This window comes from Trichosurus vulpecula, chromosome 6 (assembly GCF_011100635.1).
Source record: "Trichosurus vulpecula isolate mTriVul1 chromosome 6, mTriVul1.pri, whole genome shotgun sequence".
In the NCBI taxonomy this organism is placed as follows: Eukaryota; Metazoa; Chordata; class Mammalia; order Diprotodontia; family Phalangeridae; genus Trichosurus; species Trichosurus vulpecula.
The window spans coordinates 217,175,214-217,192,977 of record NC_050578.1 but is presented as its reverse complement, the minus strand read 5'-3'; the positions used below and the strand labels follow the sequence as shown (position 1 = coordinate 217,192,977).

General features: G+C 39.4%; 1 protein-coding gene across 2 annotated transcripts in view; it reads right to left on the bottom strand.

The window, feature by feature from the left end:
• GAK (cyclin G associated kinase) overlaps window positions 1-17,764 on the bottom strand; it is a 131,359-nt gene that overhangs the window by 50,530 nt on the left and 63,065 nt on the right. Inside the window, exons 12-16 of one of the 2 annotated variants that reach the window (XM_036765548.1) lie at window positions 17,756-17,761; window positions 13,324-13,373; window positions 11,356-11,504; window positions 8,839-8,961; window positions 7,089-7,222 (exon numbers count right to left, since the gene is read on the bottom strand). In XM_036765548.1, coding sequence (XP_036621443.1) covers window positions 7,089-7,222; window positions 8,839-8,961; window positions 11,356-11,504; window positions 13,324-13,373; window positions 17,756-17,761 — 462 coding nt within the window. The remainder of the gene's footprint in view (window positions 1-7,088; window positions 7,223-8,838; window positions 8,962-11,355; window positions 11,505-13,323; window positions 13,374-17,755; window positions 17,762-17,764) is intronic. The other variant, XM_036765549.1, reaches the window with a different exon arrangement.

Sequence of the window (17,764 nt, the reverse complement as noted above, 5' to 3'; positions counted from 1 at the left end):
CAACTCCATGACCAGAGACAATGTTAGTCCTAGGTGAGTGATCACTGTCCTGCGAAATGGGAGGTGAGGGCGGTGGGACACAGACACATAAACAGGCAGACAGATGGGCTAGGAGAAGAGAGAGAATTGCTTTCACACTGGCTTTTGCAGACTAGAAATGTTTTCCGATCTATAGCCTGTAACAACTAAGAGAAGCGAAACTCGACAAGCTGTGGTCAACCAATATTCACTACGGAGTTGTCATAGCTTTGGCACTATGGGGGATGTAGTTAATATGGTCCCTACCTTGTAGGAGCTCACAGTCTAGTTGGGAAAATAACACAAATACATATGAAGAATTATCTCATAACAAAAGGCTACCCTGTGCTAAATACAAAAGAAACAAAGACAATGAGTTTAGGAGAGAGACCTCCCTTGGCTAAACATAAACTAGAAATATTTTTTGAAGAATGAGGTTTATCAGGCTAATCAAATCACCTGAAATATCATCAGAGATTAAAGGGAAGTTAAGACATTAGTATTTCTGCTTCGATAGGGCTTCTCATTCTGTCTCAGATAACATTCTGATCCACTAACTTGGAGCCAGAAAGATGTGGGTTTGAATCCTGTCTCAGACACTAGCTGTGTGACTCAACACATCATTCAACCTCCCAGGGTCGGTTTCTTCACCAGTAAAGTGGAGACACTAATGGTGTCTATCTCACAGTAGTTGTGATCAAATGAGAGAAGATATTGACAAACCTTAAAGTGCTGGTTAAATACTGGCTATTATAATCAAAATCAGCAACAACAATGTGAAAGAGTTGTATGTAGGTATATAGTTTTACACTCCCTGTTTTTTAATGTGGAGTGTGTGCATTTGTATTCTGGACACACAGTACAGGTGGACAATGAGGCCCAGGGCTGATTAGGAAAAGAGAAGACTGGAACACATCTGAAAACTGGGGCAATGCTTCCAATGGTTCTAAGACACAGGGATAGGGACAGCACTCCTGATTCAGCTGGTGTTCAGAATTCCTGGTGAAAAACTTCCTCTACTAATGCAGATCAGTAACTTCTCTCCAACTTGTAGTCATAAAAAACTGAGCACTGAGACTTTAAGTCACTTTCCCAGGGTCACCTACCCAGTATGTGCCAGAGGCAGAGCTTCTTCCTAGCTCTGCAGGCAGCTCTCCCCTTCTTCCCTGATAGTCAATCTGTTGCTAAGGCCTATCAATTTCACCTTTACAACATCTCTCAAATACTCTCCTTTCTCTCCTCTGACACTGTCACCACCTTGGTCCAAGCTCTTCCCAACTCACACCCAGACTACTGTAAGAGCCCAGTGGGTTTGCCTGCTTCACAGCTCGGCCCACTCAAATCTATCCTCAATTCAGCCACCAAAATGATTTTCCTAAAACACATAAATTCGCGTAATTCTCACTCACCACCAGGATCAAATATAAAATCCTGCTTGGTGTTCTAAGCACTTTTTAACATAGCCATACACTCTTCCCCAACCTTTCTAGTCTTCTTACAGCTTAATTCCCTACTTCTACCACAATACTATTTGATCCAATGACAACTGGGCTGTTCCATGAGCAAGACTCCATCTCTTAGCTCCAGGCATTTTCTGTGGCTGTCCCCCAGGTCTGGAATACTCTCCTTCCTTGCCTCTACCTCTTGGCTTCCTTGGATGCCTTCAAATCCCAGCTAAAATCCCACCTTCTACAGGAAGCCTTTCCTAATCTCTCTTAATTTCAGTATCTTCCTTCTGTTGAATTATTTCTGACTTATTTTATGTAATTCATTTGTACATATTTTGTTAGCTTGTTGTCTCCCTCATTAGCACCCAAAGGGCAGAGACTTGTTTGGGGTTTTTTTTGCCTTTCTTTGTATCTCCAGCATGCATGAGTTGTGATCTGCACCAACAGGGGGACTGCCTATATCAAAGAGGTCACGGAGCTTTCAAAGAAGGTGAATTGACTACAATTATTTTAATAGGCCTGTACAATCACAAGGAGAGGGAGAAATTATAGCTGGCAATCTTTTTAGTTAATGCTTGGATGAACAAGTTCATTCACTGCAAAAGTGATTAAAATTTAAATATATAAAACTGAAATGTAAAGGGCATGGAAAAACTGTAAGTCAACAAAATAATTACAAGGCAATAAAAGAATAAATCTAAAGTTAGAAGATGCCCAAGAGGCCATCTAGTCCAACTTCTAGATTTTACAGACAAAGAAACTGAGGTAAATGACTTTCTCAAAGTCACACACGTAGTAAGACAGGGGTTTGAACCCAGGTTCTTTCCATTAGACTATACAGCTTCCAGGAATATAGGGTTTCTAAAGAAAAGGGACTTTTCACCCAACCCAAGAGAGGTCTTGATATTATCAACATTTTTAAAAAGGCTGCTGGGAAGAGGCTAATTTTTTTTTCTTCAGCTCCAAGAAAAACGAATAAAAGAGTGTGGCCATATAATCACAGCAATGGGAAAACCAGTAGGTTAAAGGAAAAACTTCTTGACTTTAAAAGCTGAGCAAATTGAGGAGCTCTGACAGGAGGCTGTGGAATGTTTATACCCCGAGATCTTCTCCAAAGTCCATACTACAGTTATCATCCTGACTCAAGGGAAGGGTTACAACAGATGATCTCTTAAACTCTTCTCCAGAGGTTAGGCAACCACTTGCCTGGGACCTAGTAGATGGGATTCAGCATTTGGGTATTCACTGAACTAGATAACCTCCAGGGTACTTTTCAGTTATAAGATTATTGGCTAGTCATTAAGGCTCAGACATGTATATATTACAGAACATTTTAAATGCCAAGCTAACATGCCCCTTAAGAAAGATAGCAAAGCAAAATGAAAAATGTGTGATTAGTGTAAAGAGGAGGGTATGGAAGTGAGGACATCAGTAGCTATACTCTCTGATCCAGTTGCTACCATGACTATTCATGTCAGAAATTCCAGGGCTTGCTATAAATTATAATGACAGGATGGATACAAACTAATAATCATCCCTTTTAAAATTATACTCAAATAAAAAATACAAGTCATTCCCCAACTGGTAAATGGTCAAAGGATATGAACAGGCAGTCTTCAGATAAAGAAATTAAAGCTATCTATAGTCATATGAAAAAATGTTCTAAATCTGATCAGAGAAATGCAAATGAAAACAACTCTGAGGCACCACATCAAACGTATCAGATTGACTAACATGACAAAACAGGAAAATGATAAATGCTGGAGATGTAGGAAAATTGGGATACTGGTGCATTGTTGGTGGAGTTCTGAACTGACCCAACCATTCTGGAGAGCAATTTGGAAATATGCCCAAAGGGCTATAAAAATGTGTATGCCCTCTGACCCAGCAATATCACCTCTAGGGCTGTATCCCAAAGAGATCATACAAAGGGGAAAAGGAGCCACATGTACAAAAATATTTATAGCAGCTTTTTTTGTGGTGGCACAAGAACTAGAAATTGAGGAGATGCCCATCAACTGGGGAATGGCTAAACAAGTTGTGGTATATGAATGTAATGGAATACTATTGTTCCATAAGAAATGATGAGCAAGTGGACTTCAGAAATACCTGGAAAGGCTTATATGAACTGACGCTGAGTGTAGTGACCAGAACCAGAAGAACATTGTATACAGTAACAGCCATACTGTGCGAAGACTAACTTCGATAGACTTATCTCTTCTTAGCAATGCAAGGATCTAAGACAACTCCAAAAGACGTATGATGGAAAATACTATCCACATCCAGAGAAAGAACTACAGAGTCTGAATGCAGATCGAAGTACATTATTTGCTCTCTTCTCTCTTTTTTTTTTTTTGCTTTTTTTTTGTTTCTTCTTTCTTGTGGTTTGTCCCATTGGTTCTAATTCTTCTTCTGGGGCAGGGGGAGGGGAGAGATGGGGAAAAAATTTGGAACTCATAATCTTATGGAAGTGAAAGTTGAAAACTAAAAATAAACAAACAGAAGATCTTAAAAAAATAAAAAATATACTTAACAAGTATAATACTTTTTAAAATTGGACTTTTAAAATTAAAATTATTTTGAAAAAGTCATTTTAGTTTAATTAATGCTAAGCTAAAATTCAAGGATGTTAGTTCAAGACTCTAACTCCAGATCATGCCTTAGCTCCATCTTCACAAGGTACCCCTGCCCCTGCCTGCTCTCTCTTTCCACACCTCCTGCCCAGATACATACATATTCTTGAGGGTGGAGTAGAGAGAGCAGGCGAAAGGAGTCATGTATTTTCCAAGCACTGGCAAACATCTTTGTAGAATTTATCTGAACCTTACTTCCTTACATGTAAAACAGAAATATACTTTTCCTATCTATTTCAGAGGGTTGTTACAGGGAAGGTACTAACCCCACTGCCCCCACCCCCTTGCCCCACCACACATACACCCTGAAACAGCCTATTCCTTCAAGGCTCAGTTCAAATACCACCACTACCATAAAGTTTTCTCTAATGCCCCAACTTCTAAGTGATGTCCCTCTCTCTGAATCTCCCAAACATTTATTTGGACCTCTCCAAATCAAACCAGACCCCTATTTCAGTCATCTGGGTACTTCTTTTAACCTCTCCATTCTGCACCCTTAGTCCTCCAAAGCTTTAAGTTTCTGGAGGGCTAGAATTGTGTACTGTTTCATTTCTGTATATCCAGAACACCATAAGTGCTTAGCATTTAACTGCAGAGTTGAATTTAGACTGCACTGGGAAAGGGGTTCTGATAATTATCATTTCTAATTATTCATATAGCCAACTTAGAAGAACACTATAAATAATTCACAACAGCCTATTCAATACCTCTAGCACATTTTCTTATTCATATTCTCAACATTTAAAGTTTGGATCAATCTAAGGAAAAAGACTAGATAAGACATAAGCATATATATCAAGTATCTATATTCATAGCTATGTGCTAGGCACTAGGGGAGATACAAATTCTAGATGAGAGATCATCCCTGCCTCATGGAGTTTACAACCTTGTTAGAATTAGAAAGGTACAGAAAACATGCCATGTAAAGTCCAAATGGAAAGAACAGGAATAATAGCAGAGGTCTATAAAGGCTTCATGTAGAAGGCAGCATTTCAGGTCTACTTTAAAGGGTGGGTAGGGGTTAACCAGATGAAGAGGGACAGTGGTAAACAAGGGCAGAAAGACAAGGGCAAATGTTGGGGTTTTTTTTTACAGGAACAATTTGTAGTTAATTTTGGCCAGAATATAGAGTATATAGAAAGGAATAAAATAACAAAATTGGCACCAGATTATGAAGGGCTTTGAATGCCAGATTAAGGAGTATGAATTTTACTCAGGGAATCAATAAATACATTAGAATATGGGAATAATATGACTAGAACTATGCATAAGAAAGATCGATCTTAATCAGTATCAAGTAGACTACACAAAGAAGAATACAGAAGCAGGAGGACCTTTTAAGATGCTATTACAGTAACTTAGGCTGGTGGTGATGAAGGTCAGCACCAAGAGAGGAGAGACTACCTATGACAGAGGAAGGTGATAAGCAGTGTTCAGTGTAGCAGAAGAGACCAGGAGGATGAAGACAAGAAAGGCCATTGGATTTTATTAGGAAGTCACTGATGTCTTTGGCAAGAGCTGCCTAAATACAGTGATGGAGCCAGACAGCATAGTAAGACACCTGGATTTGGAGTCAGAGGACTTGTGTTTGAGCTCTGGATCTGTTGTTTGATTTTGGCAATCACTTCAACATTCTGAGCTAGTTTCCTCATCTGGAGAATGAAGGGATTGGACTAGATCAGAGGTGTCAAACACATGGACCACAGGCTCTGTGGGTCTTACAAGTATAGCCACATCAGACTGAAAAGTAATTGGGAAATATTTAACAAAATAAATTAAAACACAATAAAACAGAAATAATATCAATTTGTGGTTTTCTAAGTCAATATGTGCTTCCAGAGATCAGTTTCTATTGGTGTTTGACACCACTGGACTAGATGACCTCATTTCAGCTTTAAGTCTATGATCCTATGATATAGGTGACAGAAGCTGCAGCAAGGTGGAAGCAGCAGATTTTGCTAATGGTAACAGGATATAATAAGTGAAAAAGTATGACTAAAAGAAACTATCCAGTGTTAGAAATATGGAAGACAGTAAAAACATTACCACAGACAGAAACATTAAAGTCAGGGAGAAGAACAGGTTCAGGGGAAAGATGATGAGCTCGTCTTCAGACATGTTGAGCTTAAGGTGCAAAGAGAATATGACAGGAGAGATGCTCTGTAAGCAGGCAGGGATGTAGGCCTAGAGCTCAGAAAAGTGATCAGGGCTACACTGACAGAAGTGTTATAGTGTCTCACTCACCCAAGGCATGGGATTTAGGACCCACTAAACTTCTCACAACCCCAAATTTCAGAAATACTGGGATAGAATGGTCAATCCTTAGGTAAACACCCAACAGGCTACAAGGTCATCCACATATGGAGGGATAAAAAAGTACTATGTCCCACAAAGGTCAAGAGATTTTTCTACTTAGTGTTTTCACCAGTGACCTTGAAAATTAAAGGCACTCATAACCACTTCCAATCAAAGAGATCTGATCAAGACTGGTGACAACAGCTATGGAACCGCAAGTTATGAGAGGCCCCAAGGATGATGAGGGATGATGAGTGAAGAAATAACTAGCTTCTCACAAAACTTCTTATGTCTTGGTCACCACCATGACTACAAACTCCTATTTGATGGAAATACTTACACAAACCAAAAGTTGAGCATAGTCTGTGTCATACTATGTGGCCAACTGAGCTTCTTTTATCTGATTACCTTAATGACTTCACACATACAAGAAAGAATGATACTCTGAAACAAGACTAGTCCTAGACTTTTAGAACTTAATTCTCAAATTATCATTTTCTAGATTTTAAATACACATTTAGAAGAAAGCACATTAATGCCAAATCACCACTGGACTAATTATAATTAGGTGCAGCAGACAAACATTTTACATTCATCTTGAAAACATGTTATGACTAAGTCCTAGGATCTAATGAGCATCTGAGTTACCCCAAGCATTGAAGCAACCAAACAATGAAGCAAAGTTGAACTGTACCTTTTATGAGATGGCCAGATGCCAGGTGGACAGCGCTTCATACTAAACATATAAACTGCAGCCTCAGCCGTGGTGAAAAGACGACAGAAACATAAAAAGGAGCAAACAACAACAGCTGATGCTGCTCTTCCATCCTAAAATAAATTATTAAAAATATTAGATTTATATTGTCAACTCAATTATTCACAGTCATGACGGGGATAATGTGATACAAATAATTCATCTTCATATAGCAAAAGAAAGACAAAAATGATTTGGAATAATTCCAAAGCCATTTTTCTATGCCCCTTTACTGATCTTCATGTCATGTCAATAAAGAAAAATAGCATTTCCTGAACCAATTCCAAACAACACTCAAGCTTACCCATTCATTATAGTGTTCTATCAGTTTCCTGCCTTTGTCTACTACACATCTACAAATTATCTGAAAGACAGCTCTCTCAACGTTTATTCCTAAAAACATAAAATTGATGAGATTATCACTTTAGCTTTGGCTTCTTTTGTAAGATTTAAAAATTTCCCCCCACTGTTTGTCTTAACACAAATATTAAAAAGTAGTTTTAAATCTGCTGATTATGGCTTCAACTCACTACACAACTGGGTGCTTTTTAAAAGAGCAGTTTTCCTGTGCACCATGAAGACCAACAAGACAGTCCTTTGTTGACCACAAACCATCAATTATAAATATACCATTTACAGAAAATTGCATCTAGACTCTTAAAGTATCAAGAACCTGTCAGAATCTTGATAGCAGAGTTCAACTGTCATATGATTGCAGAGGGACAATCTATAAGGCAAGGGGCTATAACCTGCAATTCATCCACATTTAACTCATTAAGTACATAGATAATGAGTCCGTATCCCTACACAGACTTCTTACTGAATGTATAAACCCAGGTTAACAAGGAAGCCCTAACCTTCGGTGAGCTTAAGCTTAGAACCCTTCACTGCTTAAAACAAACACTTGGGGTGTGTGTGCTACATGTGCACAATGGAACAAGGGCCTTCTAGAGACAATTATTTGGTCTTTCTATTGCAAAATAATAAATAAGATAAACTAATAAAAATGTAAACAAATACAGAAGAAGTTGGCATAAAATTTCTGGCACCAATATATGTGTATATATACTTTATATTACTAGTGTATGCCATATATTCTAGACATATAAATGTATACATATGTACACACAACCATCACAATTACAGTGAATATTAAAACGCCTTGTGTCTAGTACAGGTCTTTGCTGAAGACTACTTTTATCAGGGTTTAGGGCCACAGTTTTCCTCTCCTATTGCCCACCCTATTTCCCAATTTGTAGAGCTATATTTTAAAGTCAGAACTTTTCTGGACTTTCTCCAGGGAAAAATATAACAAATACTACTTTGGAGCAACTACTTCTGGAAGCAACTGCTTCCAATCATCTACCCTCATGGTAAATGGCTACCAAAAGACCTAAAAAGAATTGGCACATTTCTGTAGTTATGAAGCATCTCTTACGCATGGTCTTATATCAACAAAGGCAGCCAGCTTCTACTCTACACTCTAGCCTAAAACCAGGTTAAAACAGAGTCTACTTGTTCCTAATAAAATGGTTCTCTACTACCTTTTCTAGGATCCCTCAAAGAAAAGGTCACTTGATCATCTTCCCATTGACTATGTTTTGGATCAGATTATCTCTGTGCAATATCTCTGTGCAATCAGAAATGGACTTGATGAAAAATTGAAAGATATAGTTAAACTCCTACTTACAATGCAGTGCACAATGCAAACATTTTTGTGATCTCGTTTTAGCCACAAATGCATATTCTTGCAGATGTTATAAAGGTTTTGAAGGTTTGGTGCACGTCTTGCTGCCCAACCACATTCTGAAACCTAAAGGGGAATAAATGGAGAAGACTCAGTTAACAGTAATCAGAAGTTTTTTCATATCATCAAAGGCATTCTTGTCATTTTTAATTTTCCTTATTATCAAATTTTGCAGATATAAAAGCAATGTACACAAAAGAAAATCTGTATACCATAAAAACATCTTATTAAGGTGACAAAATTTAATGCTAATAGGATGATAGAAAAGCAGGCAAGCTAATTTCATTGTTACTAAAGTTCTAAATTTATTCAACTGTTTGGGGAGACAATTTTGAGAAGAAAGAAGAGATATATCCACACCCTCTGACCCAACAATTCCAACTGAGGTTTATAACCTTATACTCTAAGGCAGGAGATCTTAATATTTTTAGTGTGCCAAGGACCCCTTCAGGAAATGGCAAACTACTCCTGTATCTTTGCCCAAGAAAAACCCAAATGGGGTCACAAAGAGTTGGACACGACTGAAAACAACTGTACAACAAACAAAACATATACTAGGCACTGTGCTAGATAACGGGGATAGACAGACACACAGACAGACAGACACAGACACAGACAGGCAGACAGACAGACAGACAGACACACACACACACACACACACACACACACACACACACACACACACACACACAAATGCAATGATCCCTATTCCTAAGGTGTTTACACTGCAATGGGAATGAAAACAAGGACATGTATAATGATATACAGAATAAACATAAAGTAGTTTGAGAGGAAGAACACTAGTAGTTGAGGGGTAAGAAAAGGCTTCATGGAAAAGCAATGCTTGAGAGGCAGCCTGAAGAAACAGTGGGATTTTAGAAGGTCAAGGTGAGGAGGGAATACATTCCAGGCATGGGAAGACAGCCAGTGTGAAGGCATGGAGATGGAAATTACATGTCATGTGTGAGAAACAGCGAGAAGTTTAGCTGGACTTTGGAGAGTGGGAGGGGGAGTAAAAGGCAATAAAGTTGGAAGCACAGCTTGAAGCAGGACTGTGAAAGGCTATAAAGCTGAAACACAGGATTTGATTCTGGAGGCCAGAGGAAATTGTTAGACTAGACTGAGTAGGAGAGTGACATGGTGAGATCTAAATTTAAGGAAAATCACTTTGTTCTCAATGTATAGGTTAGATCAAGGTGAAGAGGGAGATTTGTGAGTCAGAGAGACCAATTAGGAGTTACAATCATCTAGGAAAGAAAAGATGAGAACTGAATTAAGGCAGTAGCTCTATGAGCAAAGAGAAGGATGAGGGGCACTAACTGGCTACGTGGGATAAGCAAGAGTGAGGAGCCCTGGGTAAGGCCAAGGTCACCAACCTGGCAGACTTGAAGTATGGTGGGTCTTCAGACAGAAACAAGAAAGCTTAGAAGGGGGTGGGGGGAGGGGTTTCCTGGGGAAAGATGATAAGTTCAGTTTTGTACATGTTGAGCCTGAGATGTCTCCAGGACGTTCAGTGAAGAGGAATTGAAGTTCAGTGAGATGGCATCAAAGGGGGAACACGGAGGTGAGGATCTTACACAAGACTACCAAGGATAAAAATCACAAGCAGAAGAGTTGGCCTTGGCAAGGAGAAGGGTCATTTTACTGTCACAGACTGGGGAAAAGGAGGAGAGAATGGGAGACGATGTCACAGGGTTTTTAGATGAAGAGAAGTGAAGAAGAAATAACAGCTCACATCAGATAGCCTCAGTTTCCTCAGCTAAGACAGAGTAAAAGAGGTAGAGGTTTGAGGAGAAAAGAGAGTGGTAAAAAATGTGCCCAACAACCAAGGAATCGCTAACTAAACCACAGTACAGAAATGTAATAGCATACTGGTGCCCCATAAAGAATGGTGACTATTCAGTGAATTATATCCTATGTAGAATAGAAGGATCCAAATGAGTGAAGTTAGAAAAAATTTCTACATAAATCATCCCTTTTTACTGTAAGTATGTAGACCAAAATGCATTCTCTTGTCTGTGATTTTTACTGATATGGGTAATAAATCTATATACTGAAAATCCTTAAGAAAGGGAAGAATGAATATGAAGAATACAAAGTAAAAAAGGAAGACAGATGAAGCAGTGAAGAGTAAAAAAAGGGCACTGAGAATGCTAGGTCTTTTCAATAAATACTTGGTAAACTAACTTGAATTGAAATAGGGAAAGGGAGCAATGTGGGGAGATATAGGAAGATAACAGAAGAAATTAAAAAGAATGAGAGTAGGAGGATTCCCATTCGGTATCAGGGAGAAGCCTCCTCCATGCATGCTAAATAGTTTAAACAAAGCACATCCTGGGGACATGCCTTCTTTATTTCTGCCTTCTCAGGCCATTCCCACTGAATACCCCTCTCACACACTTGTACACTCTAAGTTGCAGCAGGGCTGAAGTGACAATAAAAATAAATTCTGTCACTTACCCGATTATGAAATCTGGAAGGCCTGTATGTTCTTGGAGAGAGATTGTAAACAGCATAATGTCCAGGATGCTTAGAATCTAAAAATAACCGCACATCTTCTATGTTATTTTTGAGAGCTGATTCTACACCTTCTGCTGGAAAGGACATCACTGAAACGAGAGGATCAGCATGTCAGGCATTCATACATTGATCAGACACCCCTGATGAAAAATGCCTTTAAGGCCTGGTGGTAGAGCACAGGGTCAGCTAGAGAATGTCAAAACCTCAAAGGACAAGTGTGTCTTGTAGCGAAGCAAGCAGTACAACACAGAGAAGGATGCAAACAGGAAGGAGGCAGCCCATCCATCTTCTGCCTTTCCTCAGCCTGAGAGAAAAGAGCCCAAAAGAAAATTTCTACATTGGCAATAAGGGGCCAGGGAAAGTCATTCTTCAACTGTACAGCTCACAGACACTCAGGCCTGCTGCTTCTCTGTCTTCCTTTAACTCTCCAGTGTAGTGGATGTCTAAGCTGATTAACAATGACATTTGAGGAAAGGAGGGAACATTAAACAGACCATTCTGCTATGTGTTCACATGGTCGTTACCCATGAATAAGATATATGACAGGGAAAAGATGAACAAGAAAGTTGAAGCTACTGGAAAAAAATAAGGTTTTTGGACTGCAGATATTCATGTTTTCTAGGAGATTACACACTGTCTCAAAAGCATCTATACTAGTATCAAGGGATTCCCCCATGAAAGAAGGGAACTCAGTTTTGGTAAGACTGGGCTTCATGCTGTCAAATGTCTGATAGCACACTCCAGCATGCTACCCTTCAGTCTGTGCTCTCTCCTCCCTTCCTCCATTCTAGGCCACATGTGCATGCATGTGCAGGACTCACAGATGGCACTTAATGTCTGCGTTTCTATTCTATTTAGCCCCAGCTTCCCTCTGCCGTCATGTGTTGCCAAAAGCACAGTTAGGGGTTAGAGAACCCACCAAAGATATCATTAGGCTTAGACCTGGAAGGGACAAAACAGGAGGGGCAAAGCTATGTTCCACTTCTAACACTCCCTCAGCCCTTTCTGAATGTTCCCTTCCCTTAACACCTCCTTCTATCAGCTGGATGGTTTGGAGCAAGTCACAACCCAGCTCTAAAAGTGGACTACTACTGAAAGGTAGAGGAAGTGAGTGAGATGGAGAGATAAGCTTTTTGACTTCAAACAGTCTCATTCCAAAAGACTTATGAGAATGGTGGATTAAGATGAAATGAAACCGTTTTTTATGCTCACCAGCTGAGAAAAGCATCACTGTTCCAGGGTACCACAATGCATAAGAAGTTCCCAGAACAGGAAAGTTATTAGTGATAGTGAGAGACTCACAGAAAATACAAGAGAATTTGAGAGCCTTGGCAGAAACTTTTCTAAAATTTTTACTGGGTTACACAAATTTTAAACACGCCAATAATGGTTTCCCTGAGCCCAATTAGTATGATAAACAATCAATATCAATTATTTATTCCTTACCTCGCAGCCTCAATGTTGTGGAAAGATCCCTACTGGTGACGGGATTCTAGTATGTCTCCACCTAGACCTGGTATCACATAGACTCAGCTGACACCAAAGACTGATGGAAGCAAGAGGCCAACTTCCTGAAAATTCAACACATCCCATGCCCACTGCCACAAATCCCAAAACAGAACAAGAAGCATTTCTCAGTTGACCAAATGTGCTATTTCTTATCAGCTAGCTGTAATAAGGGACAGGAGAAGAGCAACCACTCCAAAAATCTAGCCTTGTAAGCCTCTATCAAGTATAGTAAATAAGACTTGTTTAAATTCTACAAACATTAACTGAGTACCTACTATGGGCAGGGCATTAGAGGACATAAAGGGCTTTCATGTATGTTTCAAAAATTATTTGTTAACCAATGTTTGGGAAAGGTAAAAGACAAGGGTGGTGATAACTATGGACCTTTGGCAAACATACCAGCAATCCTGGATGTGATGTATGAAATATCCAAATCTCCTTTAGCATAACTGAAATTGAAACAGAAAAGGTTAACTAGTTACTTCATGAAATTTTATACTTACATTAAGATATAGTTTAAAAAGGAGTTTTCTCATGTTGAGGGTCCTAAGAGTAAATCATGATTTGTATATATTGGTATCCTAATTTTTTTAAAAGTCCAGAGCCAGCATAGGAGTGACTATATTACTCTCACCAACAGACATAAGGGAAATACTGTGGAATCATAGGAGAGAAAATCCATATTAACAGAAGAAAGATCCAGGAAACTGTCTAACTCTCCCCCAGGTAGATGGGGAAGCTTTAGCCACATGAATGAAAGGAAAGGGTCTGATATGCTAGAATGGCACAATGGAGGTTGTTTGTCAGAGAGTAGGTAACCAAGAAGACAGAGGCAAGACTACAACAAATTAATAGAAAAGAGTCTACCAAATGCTGTAAAGTAGAAGGCTGACAGCAACAAAGTTGAATGGAATTGGAGGAAAAGAAGGTAGAAAGTTGAAAAATAAAGGGGAGACAACAGCAGATGGCTTAGGATAGTTCAAAGCAAGGACGGAGGTAGAGTGAGTTGGACTAATTCACTTTAGTCTTCGGCTCTGAGCATTCATATCACTACCACTTTTCCAACCTTGCTGCACCTGATTTAGCCAGCACCAATCAGGACCTGGATGTATCCTATTCAATTTGAAGCCAATAGCTAGCTACTGTTTGTACAAATCAAAGCACTAATTCCAACCTTAAAGATGAAAGGAATACAATCTCAATGGGGGGGGGGGGAACTATATGGCACAGCGAATAGAGCACTGGCCCTGGAATCAGGAGGACCTGATTTCAAATTCGGCCTCAGATGCTTGACACTAACTGTGTGACCCTTGGCGAGTCACTTAACCCCAAATACCTTGCTTACAAAAAAAAAATAATAAGGCCTATTTTTACTACATGGTGACTATATCACCAAATGACCTGAGATTAGCTCAAAATTACAAATGATCTCTATTTCATTTTTTTTTCAATTGGCATATCACCAAATCTCAGCATTCAGAGGAACCTCAGAAATCATGTTGTCCATGACACACCTAAACAAGAACCCCTACAATATACCCAATATACCTGACAAGTATTGCCTTAAGTCCTTCAGTGAGGGGAAACCCTTTACTCCCAAGGCAGACCATTTCACTCTGGGATAGCTTGAATTATTAGCAAACTTTCTGACATCTTGGCACTTTGGATATTTCACCTATTATTCCTAACTTCTGCCTTTAGGTGTCAAGCAAAACAAATATGATCCCCCTTGCATGTACTAGCCTTTAAATACATACATATATCTATCATGCCCCTTCCTGCAGGTTTTCTCTTCTCCAGGCTAAACGGACCCACTTCCTTTAGCTGAATCCACATATAGCATGATCTTGTGGCCTTCTGCACACTGGCTGCCTTCCTCTAGAAGCCTGCCAGATTGTTAATGTCCTTCCTTCAAATGCAGAATGGAACACAATAGCCCAAATGTGTCTTGACCAGATCAGAATGTAAAAGCATTAACCTCTCTCTAGTCTTGGACATTTCTCTTTCAATGAAGCCCACAACAGAAGTAACTGACATATCACACTAGTGACTCCATGCAGCTGAAGTACGCTAAAACCTCCAGATCTCTTTTAAACAAGCTGTTAATAAGTCATTTATCCTCCCTCCTTGTATTTGTTAAGTGGATTTTTGGAACCCAAGGTTAAGTCTTCCCATTTATCACTACTAAATTTCATCTTGTTCAATTTGGCAACATGTTACAAATAATCGTGATTTTTCTGGATCCTGATTGTGTTATACAGTGTGTTAACTATCCCATCCAGCACTGTTCTCATCTACAAATGTGATAAATAAGACTATGGACATATATATCCAAGTCACTGACAAAAACATTAAACAGAAGAGGCCGAGAACAAACACCTGGAACATATCACTTAAGATCTCCTTGAAGGCTGACATAGAACTACTAACAACTATTTTGTGGATCCAGTAAACCAGCCGGTAAACTTGGCTCTTTGGAAATTCCACCTATTATTCCTAACTTCTGCCCTTGGGAGTCAGTAAACCAGCTCTGTATGATACCTAGCTGTATCACCATCTACCTTGTATCTCTCCATTTTGTCCACAAGATTAGTACTGGAGACTGTCAAATGCTTTAATAAAATCTGGGTAAAATATTTCTATGGCATTCCTTCCCCTGATCAGCTTGTCTGGACTGGAACACTGTCAAACACAGAAATGAGGTTAGGTTTTGAGAATCCAAAACACACTTCTGATCCCAGAGTACAGAGGTTTGAATGGGTTTCTGTAGCTGGCCAATGGCTGTCTCAAAGCTGTGATATCTAGCAAAGAGCAACACACACACACACAGAGTGAGCCCACAATCACAGGGAACTCTGAGTCATGGGACAGTCCAAACATGCCACATAATTCCTTCCTTTGAAGATGGTAAGGTTTGTCTGAATCTGAATTAACCTGGTCTCTGTGGTTACAGCTGCCTCCCAAGTAAGTTAATGAGAAGCTAAAAGACTGACCAACTGTCTCCCAAGCTCGCTCCAGAGGGCTGAATAGCTAAGGCAGAAGGGTGACAGCAAGGTGTGTGATGCTCCAAATGAGGCTAACTATTTGAGATAGACACCCAGCAGAGCAGATATATGAATAACTGAATAAAACTGACTTAATCATAGGCTAAGTATATATGCAGAAAAACATGAAGAACACATTGACATTTATGAACATTCTCAGATGAATGGAACAGGTAGAATGCTTGACTTGAAGTCAGGAAGACCTGAGGTCAAATCTTGCTAAGATACTTACTATGTGACCCTGGGCAGGTCACTTAGCCTCTCTTAGCCTCAGTTTCCTCATCCCTAAAATGAGGATAACAGCACCTTTCTCATAGGTTGGTGTGAAGATCAAATGAGATGACGTATGTAAAGCACTCTGCAGTCCTTAAGGGCTGTGTAAGTGAAAGCTACTGTTATCATTTCCTATCTACTCCCAACACACAAAACCCACCGTGCTGGGATTCCCTCCACCCAGGGAGGAAGAAACGAGAGACAACAGTTTTGGCTGGCTTTCTCTAGTGCTGTAATGGTCTGTCATTCATCCACATGAATAACTGCCTATATGCCTAAGGCTGGAAACTATTATGTATAAGAGAAGAGAAGCAAACATGGACCTAGCAAGAAAGAGAAGAAACAGACAGAAGGATGGTGGGAGGAAGAATAGGGAACAAACTGATCACAAGGTGAAACAAGAGGGGAAGTGAAGAGTCCACAGCAAAAACAAAACATATTCTTGACAAGGCTGAATCCAGACCCTTGTCTGAATCCCACCCAAGGAACTGCTCTGAGATGACCCAAAAATATCGTATCACAAGGGGGATTATTCTGTCCCCATGCCATGATATTTCCAGGTTTCACACTTCCACATCCTCTCAATGAGGATTTGACTGAAATAGTTCCAATAAGAACAAATTTGTTCATATATCTTATGACACAAGATCATTCCTGGTAAGGCTGTTCATTATCACAGGTAGGGCACAAGGAATTTGTGGTGAAGAATAGTGTAATGAAAGTGTGCGAGCATACATGCATGTCTGTCTGAGTATGTGCGTACCTAAGATCATCACAAACTAAATACATTTAGTTCACTTGGTTAGAGTACTGTTAAATGAAGCCAAGATATCACTGGTTTAATCCTCACAAGCCAATTAGCTTCAGAGGAAAACCAAGTTCTCCACAACTGGCTACACCACAAATCCATGCTGATGGTCACAAAAGGGACAGCATGGGAATGGGAATGGTTTGGTCCAAACCATCACCACTAGGAAATACTACCCTGCTCTAGGCACAGGTACCAATGAAAGAGCTCCAGTCAATCATACATACACAAAATGGAGGATGACATGTATGCAATTTAAAAGGGAAAACTGTAGCTATAAGTAATTAAGCCCTTTCCACAATTAACTTTTTTTCACTCAAAATGCAGAGATTTTAGCCAATAAATTTTAAGCTAATAGGGCAAATTATTTTGTCATTTTTCTTCAGATGAGGGCAACTCTGCCAATTCATGGTTTCTTTCATGAAGCTGATTAGAGGCAAGGAATGTTAAATAGGAGGCAGGTAAAAAAAATTAGCAAAGTCTTTTAGAGAATCATCCAATACCCAGAAACATGCTGGGCAAGCATTAATGACTTCCAAAGAAAATGATTACAAAAAGATGGCATGCTGGCAGCTCTTTGCAATTAAATAATAAATCATTTAAAATTTTTTAAAGAATTATATTTCTATCACCCATGGCTAAACTTAGGAAGAACACTGATTTGCATAAAGCACACACATCAGTAACAACAGCATGCATATTTTACCTGGGGCTG